The 8,123-nt window shown below is 38.0% G+C and overlaps 1 protein-coding gene across 1 annotated transcript; it reads left to right on the top strand.

Moving 5' to 3' along the window:
- The first annotated feature begins 4,197 nt into the window (after nucleotides 1–4,197).
- LOC140839451 (membrane steroid-binding protein 2-like) lies at nucleotides 4,198–6,034 on the top strand. The gene is made up of 2 exons (XM_073206166.1): nucleotides 4,198–4,597; nucleotides 5,561–6,034. The coding sequence occupies exons 1-2, from the start codon at nucleotides 4,305–4,307 to the stop codon at nucleotides 5,832–5,834; spliced, it is 567 nt and encodes a 188-aa protein (XP_073062267.1). The 5' UTR covers nucleotides 4,198–4,304; the 3' UTR covers nucleotides 5,835–6,034.
- Nucleotides 6,035–8,123: the final 2,089 nt, after the last annotated feature.

The following is an 8,123-nucleotide window of genomic DNA, read 5'->3' as shown; positions in this document are numbered from 1 at the left end:
GATTCTAAAGACTCAACACGTATAAACTGGAATAACGAGTACTACGTAATAAAATCGCATGCAACTTTAAAATAGGACATACATAACTTGAAACTTGAGCTTGCATAATAAACTTGAACATACATACGTACATAACTAGACGTGCCATCAACATAAACTTTCATAAACATACTGCATACTTGGACATACATAACTTCATCATTTTGCGTAGAGGATGTTTCAAAGCAAGTGACCCATAACATAATAAATGCCTGATCAGACAAACCACAGTACTGGGCTGACAGGCACGTATCCACTGCCACATACATAAGATCCCCGTTCATAATTTAACGGGCTGGTTGGTCCCCGTTCATAATTTAACGCTTTCCAATCATGATCTAACCCGTTCATAATTTAACGGGCGGATTGGTCCCCGTTCATAATTTAACGCTTTCCAATCCTAACATAATTTGGTCACAAGACATTTAGCATACCTTAAAACTTAAAATATTTTCTTTGCACGTCAATACTCACTTACTTGGCGTTGAGGGATTCGTTGGACTGCGATCGGGGCCGTTGCTGCATATACTAACGTGAATTCACATACGTAACTTGCATAACTTAGGCGTAAATATCATACTTACTCTCAAGTTCAATCGATACTTAGGACGTTCTAACATTCCCCATAACGCGACCCTGGATAATCCTTGCACTAAACCATAACATCAAACCTCAAATGTGTTATAATATTTTCCCAAAATATGAAGGACACGGACCCCGTGCCGAGGTCCGGCTCCGGGTCCGTGTAGGTACTGTAAAAACGTTTGTGCAAAAAAAAAGGGGAGACACGGACCCCGTGCTGAGGTCCGTGTAGGGGTCCGTGTAGACTCTGTAAAAAGACATCGAAAAGGAGGGGGGCACGGACCCCGTGCATAGGTCCGTGTGGGGTCCGTGTAGACACTGTAAAAAGACACTCCGGAAGAACAACAGGCACGGACCCCGTGCCAGGGTCCGTGTAAGGGTCCGTGCAGGCTCTGTGATCGCGAACTTACGAGAATTTTTGTACATGCTTTGCTTAACTTCTAGACTCGGTTGCACGAACTATGAACCGACACCCCGAGACCCATCCTAGCATACCCTAACATAAAACCAATTTCGTACAACATCTCAAGCAACGACGTTCATCTTACGACGCATACAATTTCAAAAACGTGACAATCGACACTAATTTCTTCCCTACGACTTCTAATGCATTCGAGTGCCTATCGACACTAAACGACGTACCACATATCGACCCAACAACATAATAATCATACCTAGGTGCAACAACGATCGTCCGTCGATCTCCAACGAAGCCTGCAACAAATAAACTTCGAGAACACAATTATCGTAAAAGTCGCAGTTTGAGCAGTCCCACGAAAAACGCCATAACTCACTCATTTTCATCCAAAAATCTTGAATTTTATATCAAAACGAAGGTATCGAAAAATTCTACAATTTTGTAGTTGAAAGTTTTCTCAAATTCTCGCCGGAAAAATCGCAGTTTCGAGAAGAACAGCAAGTTACGAGATTTCAGATCTAAAAAGTATTTCAAACGCATTCAAATCAGTTTCCGCTCAAACGACGAACGCCATACATAAATTTTCACGCATAAAAATACACAACGCATACTATGACAAGATCGATGCAGAAAGAACAGAATATACGTGCCTTTTGATATCAAACGTTACCGAAACGACGTCACCGAAGCGGAGATGGAAGCGAGGTTGATCCGGGGCGATTGTGGCGCTAAAATTCTTGAAGAAACACACGAAAATATTGCTGGAAATTATGAGGGGATGGGGCGGCTGCCGTTGGGAGGAGAACCCTAGGTTTTCTTTTCTAAAAGTGATAAAATTCTGAATTAAAACTTTTGTGTGTGTGTTGCCGTGACTAAGTGTGTGTAAAAGTGTGTGAGTGCGTGAGTTAAGGGTAAAACGTGTATGTGTGTGTTTAGGTATTAAGTTAGGGAAATAAATTATGCTTAATAATAATTTAATCACTAATTAAATGTTAATCAAACACTAAATTAAAAATTTCTTGGAAACAATATACACACAAATTTTTAAATAAACTTCTTAATCAAAATAAGACACACAAAAATGCTAAATTTAAGAGTTTTAAACCCTTAAAATTATTAACTAAATGATTTAGGTTTAAAATGCTGAAACTTAATAAATTAATTTAAAACGCCCTAAAATCGACTTAAAAAATAAAATACCACATTTTAAATTGCCAAAATCGTCGCCGGTCTTTTTCTCAATCCCGCCTCGAATGAACGCCTGAAACATGAAACTCAAGAAAACATTTTAACGTGCATCGCATAAGCATAGTTAATTTAAAATGATGCAAATAAATAAATAATAAAGTAAAACACAAATTAATGAAATAAACATGCATTAAAACCATTTAATAAAAATACATAAGGAATTTAATGAATTGAACATATGTGGTTCATGTAGACCTCAAATTTTCGGGACGTCACATCCTTAATCCTGAAGACTTCGACATCTTGAACATTGGCACCATGACCTTGTATGTCATGTCCAAAACAGAGGCGAAGTTGATTGCAAGAGTATTGGTAGAGTAGCTTGTCATTTTGAATTACTTTAATGAAGGAATGGTCGGATAATTTCTATAATAAACGGTTACGCAAAATAATTGGAAAGAATGAAATATAGTTATCACTAAATATATATATTGTCCGATTTGATAGACATGACATGTCACATATATGCATGTAACTGGTGCTATTTTAAAATTTTGCAAACTCAAAAAGTGATTTTTGGCAGTTATCCGATTAAAAATAGAACATTTAAAATTCGGAAGTAAATGTTGAATTTAAAATAATTCAAAATTAAAATCGGATTGTTCAAATAAGATTAATTTATTCAGAGAGAACGGGTCAGAGCATATGATAAAATTAAGTTTCCACAAATTTCAGTCATTATTGTGAGAGTTGTGTAATAACTTAATACATTGTTTTATCGGCTTGACTTTTTTTCTCTCTAAATTCATGCATTAATTTTAATCAATAAATCAAGTATATTTCGGAAAAAGAAAACTTAGCGTCCGGAAGTGGTTTAGTGAATATGTCAGCAGCTTGATTGTATGTTAAAATGTATTCCAGCCTGATATCATTACATGATATTGGATGAATTGCTATTTGGTGTCAATGATTTTGGTCTGATAATGCAAGACATGATTGTATGTGATTGCTATGACATTTGTGTTATCATAGAAGATTGAGAATTCAGTCTCTTGAATTTTATAATCTCTTAATTATTGTTGAATCCAAAATAATTGTGCACAACAACTCCCATCGGCTAGATACTTAGCTTCAGCCGTTGATGTGAATCGATATTTGCTTCTTGCCGAACCAGGAGATCAGTCTATCATCTAATAACTGACATGATCCATTGATGCTCCTCCGGTCTATCTTTCAAACTGCAAAATCTGCATCTGAATATCCAATAACATTAAAACTCGAGTCTTTGAGATACCAAACACTCACACATTGAGTTTTTTTAAAGATATTTAAGTATATGTTTAGCTGCAGTATAATGAGATTGTTTAGAATTATCTTGAATACAAGCACACAAACAAACTACATACATTATATCTTGTTCGCTGGCAATCAGATACAGAAGTGATCCAATTTACCCTTTGTACATTGTTGTATATATAGAGATTCTCCTTTCATCGTTGTCTAGCTTGATTGATGAATTCACTGAAGTGGCTGTCACAACAAAATTTTCCATGCTACACGTCTTTAATAAGTCCTTGGTGTACCTGGTTTGGGAGTAGGTCTCTTGTGTGATGGTCTCACGAATCTTTATCTGTGAGACATGTCAACTCTACCGATATTCAAAATAAAAAGTAATATTGTTGGCATAAAAATTAATACTTTTTCATTGATGACCCATATAAGATATCTGTATCATAAAATACGACTCGTGAGACTGTCTCACACAAGTTTTTGCCCTGGTTTGGTTGATTAATAAAAGTAGATCTTACTCTAATCTTTTCCCTAAAAAATAGTTAATTATATTTGATTTTTATTGTATTATTCCATAATGGACATGGTTACGAAAAACGATAATAACCATTTGATGTTCGGTTAACGGTTGGTGGCAAAAGGGTCGTGTTTCATGCTGTTCCGTGCCCGATATAGTCAATTCACACCCTCTCCCTCCCACCAATCAGCCGATAAAATCCCAATTCCATTTGACTATCAAAACCCTACCTAACCCTTATTTCCTCCTCCCAAGAAAGGAAATCAGTTCATGGCGGTGTGGGATTTGCTGAAGGAATCCATCAGCCAGTACACGGGGCTGTCTCCGGCGGCGTTTTTCACCATACTGGCGCTGATGTTCGTGACTTACAAGGTTGTCTCTGGCATGTTTGTGGCAGCAAATGATTACACCGCCGTCAAGAGAGAGAACGAGTTTGTACTCCGCGAGCCGGTGCAGATGGGCGATGTGACGGAGGTGGAGTTGAGAGCTTACGATGGTGCTGATCCAAACAAGCCCTTACTCATGGCTATCAAAGGACAGATTTACGATGTTTCTCGTTCCAGGTATACCTTGCCACACCGTTATTCGATCGATTGGTTCAGCTCCTCGTTGAAATCTTTGCGTTACTGAACCGTTTCTTGCCTCGTTACTTAATCCCCTGTTTGTTGCTTTCATATACATATCAATCTACCGTGAATTTGATCTGAGCTCTCTTCCAATAGATTTTCAAGCTCCAACTTCCAAATGATCTTAACGAGTTACAAATTTGAATTCAGAGGCAGAATTTCAAAATCAAACGCAGATAACTAAGAGTAGAAACTAAGGGAAAAAAACTACAGCTTGAAGATTTTTAAAAAGTTAAAAATAAGGCTAGAAGATAAATTTTTTTTTTTTAAGAAAAAGCTGAAGGTAGAAGATATTTAGGTAAATTGCCATAAAATAAGAAATTCTCATGTATTTAATTGCCTAGTTAGCTATTTAATACCAACATAGCTACAACTATTCATACCTTGTTGAATAGAAATACGGGATTTTGTTTTCGCAAGTGGATCAAAATATGATATAGATTTTTTATTTTTAGAACTAGGGATAATGGATACCTTTCTGCAAAAAACAGAGACGAAACTAGGAAGGACTAACCGTCTGGGGTAGCGACCAAACTGTTCGTGATCCGGTGCTTCATATATAGGGAAATCAGAGCATGGTTATCGGCATAGATGAAGGTGACAAAAAGGTGGAGGGAATAAAAAAAGAATAAGATTTGATAAATCAGTAAGGTATAAATACACCATAATAAAGATAAACAAAAAAAGTAAGTGTATAAAAGTTCGTGGGACTAGAAGTTAAGTTGGAATGGTTCGGGTTCAATTATTTGAAGCTGGGCGAAGAAGCCGGGAGCTAGCTTGATCGGTTTGCTCCCCCGATCGATGTGGTCGTTTTCAACCTTATTATTCACATTTTGTTGATTCGCCAAGGTATTTAATAAGGTGAGCACACTTGAGACGGTAGTTTGATCGTTATTTCAGGATGTTTTATGGACCTGGTGGACCGTACGCAATTTTTGCTGGTAGGGATGCAAGCCGAGCCCTGGCTCTCATGTCTTTTGACCCTAAAGACCTTACTGGAAACATCGAAGGACTGAGTGCTTCAGAGTTGGAGGCTTTACAAGACTGGGAATATAAGTTCATGGAGAAATATGTGAAGGTGGGACAAATAGTCGGAGAAAAAACCATCGAGCCTAAAGAAACCGGTGTCGAAGGTCAATCTACCAAACACGACGAAGATGAATCCACCATGTAAACCGAATCCAAGGGAAAGTAATTTTAGTAGAAGACATCCCCATTTGCATACTCAAGTTTTTGAACAAACGTAAGGTGCGTAAAATTTCTAGGATTGAAAAATGAACCTAAATATATGATGTTTAGGTTGTATAATGTAAGGACTATCGGATCACTATTACTCTGAATAATAACCAAAGATGCATAAAATTTTACTTTTAATATTTACGATTGAATTAAAAAGTATTTATAGTTTATGTTGTGATGGTTTCTTGAATTATCATAACAATTAATTGAAATAAATAAGAGAAAAAACTAGTAATCGTTAGCCGCATTAGTTGGTTGATAATACAATTATACAAATGCAATTTATTTTAAATCAAATTGCATATTTAAAGAATTTTATGTGTAGATAGTATTTTAACCATCCTAATAAAATCTTACTTGTGCAAATATTATATGTTTTATATCTTTAAAGTAAACGAATTATGTGTGGAACAAATTTAGATTGTCTTTAATTAAGTTCAATGAAATCGATTGCTTTCTGTTTCCATCCACGCGAAGAACATAAGGCTGAAATTGTTGTAAATCAATTTAAAAGCGTAAGCTATTGTGTGGACTGTTGGAGTTTAACACGCTTTTTAGGTTGTCTTAAAAACGTTACCGGAAAAACTCGCTTAAATATAATAGGGTTGATTCGATGTTACATGTGGGGGTACGGTCCTCACATAGTTTGGATGAATAAAATTCACACACATGTGATTTTAAAAAAATTAGTGGACTTTTTAAAAAAAAATTAGTGGACCACATGTATGTGTGGTTAAATTCGGGCCATTGATTCTATCATGGGGTAGTGCCCCTACATATAAGATGAAATCAACCATATAATAGGAACTAAAATCATTATTATCTGCGTGCAATTAGACAAGCATTGAAATTTTTTTTAGTAATAAAGACATGTATTGTTTACAATTGTCGTAATAATTAGAACAATGTTAGATGTACATTTTATAATGTATCTTTTAGCTTATATTAACTTTTATTTTTTTCAATATTGATAGGTAGTGTCCTATTTAATTTTTGGTGATAATCCAATTATTAATTATATTAGTTGGCCAAGTTAGAGCCCAAGTTGCTTGTGAAGGCTCAAGCACACTAGGCACTCTCGAAATTCCTATAAATAGAGGATGTCTCTCATGATTCAAGGTATGCTCTCATTTTTTTAATAGAAGTTCTTTAGTTCTCTGAGTTTTCTTTGAACTGCTTACTGACTTGAGCGTCGGAGTGTCTACGCCGGGAACCCTCCCGACGCCCACTTGACGAGTGTTCGTGATGCAGGTGACGCCCCGCAATTAACCTTGCATTGTCTACGTGGATCCGTTTATCAGCCAGGCGAGCTCTTTTACGGGCCAAGTGGACAAGTTTACTAACCAGTCAGATCTCGCGTGTGCAGTCTACGCAACTCATTTATTTTTAGCTGCATCAGCCTGGCGCCGTCTGTGGGAACCAGTTACTTCGTCACTCGAGGATGCACACTCGTTCACACTATTCTCGCGATGCTAATAGGGAGGGACGCCCACCTCAGCCTCCTCCGCAACAAGAGATGCTCATCACCCGCGAAGCGTTGGAGGCCTTGGTGAAAGAGACAGCCACTCGCGCCGCGGCCGAAGCAGTGGCCCAGGCGCTAACGCACCGCCAACATACTGATACCGGTGAGACAACTCCTGGAGACAATTCATCTTCTCATGACCCTGACAATACGTTAGGGAACAAGGATGGGACACGCAAAGAAGCTGAATCAGGTGGTCGAACACATCGACCCCATAAACATAGAGAAAGTATCACACTCCCTACTTACGCACAGGGATCGCGCACTTTGAGTGGACAAGATAGTCGCCTAGCCATCTTACCTGCTCGGCGGAGCCCTTTTACCACCGCCATATTGGTTGAGTCATTGCCAGCAGGAATGAAAATCCACAGCTTGCCAGAGTATGATGGAACAGGCGACCCGCAAGAGCATCTCGACAAATTTTATGCGAAAGCTGATTTGTACGATATCAGCGATGCCGCTTACTGCAAGATCTTCCGAACTACGCTGGCTGGCCGAGCGCTTGCTTGGTTCTACAAGCTCCCCCCAGGGACCATAGATAGTTTGGAGAACCTAACTCAGCGTTTCCTCCACCAATTCTCTATCAATAAGAAGTACCCAAAAACTGCAGCTTACTTGTTTACTGTAATTCAGAAAGACGGTGAGGGCCTGAGAGAGTATGTACAACGATTTACGCAGGCTGTGCATGAAGTTCCCCATGTT

The sequence above is a fragment of the Primulina eburnea genome, chromosome 8 (genome assembly GCF_022965805.1).
Source record: "Primulina eburnea isolate SZY01 chromosome 8, ASM2296580v1, whole genome shotgun sequence".
Classification (NCBI taxonomy): domain Eukaryota; kingdom Viridiplantae; phylum Streptophyta; class Magnoliopsida; order Lamiales; family Gesneriaceae; genus Primulina; species Primulina eburnea.
This window is presented reverse-complemented; position numbering and strand designations above follow the sequence as displayed.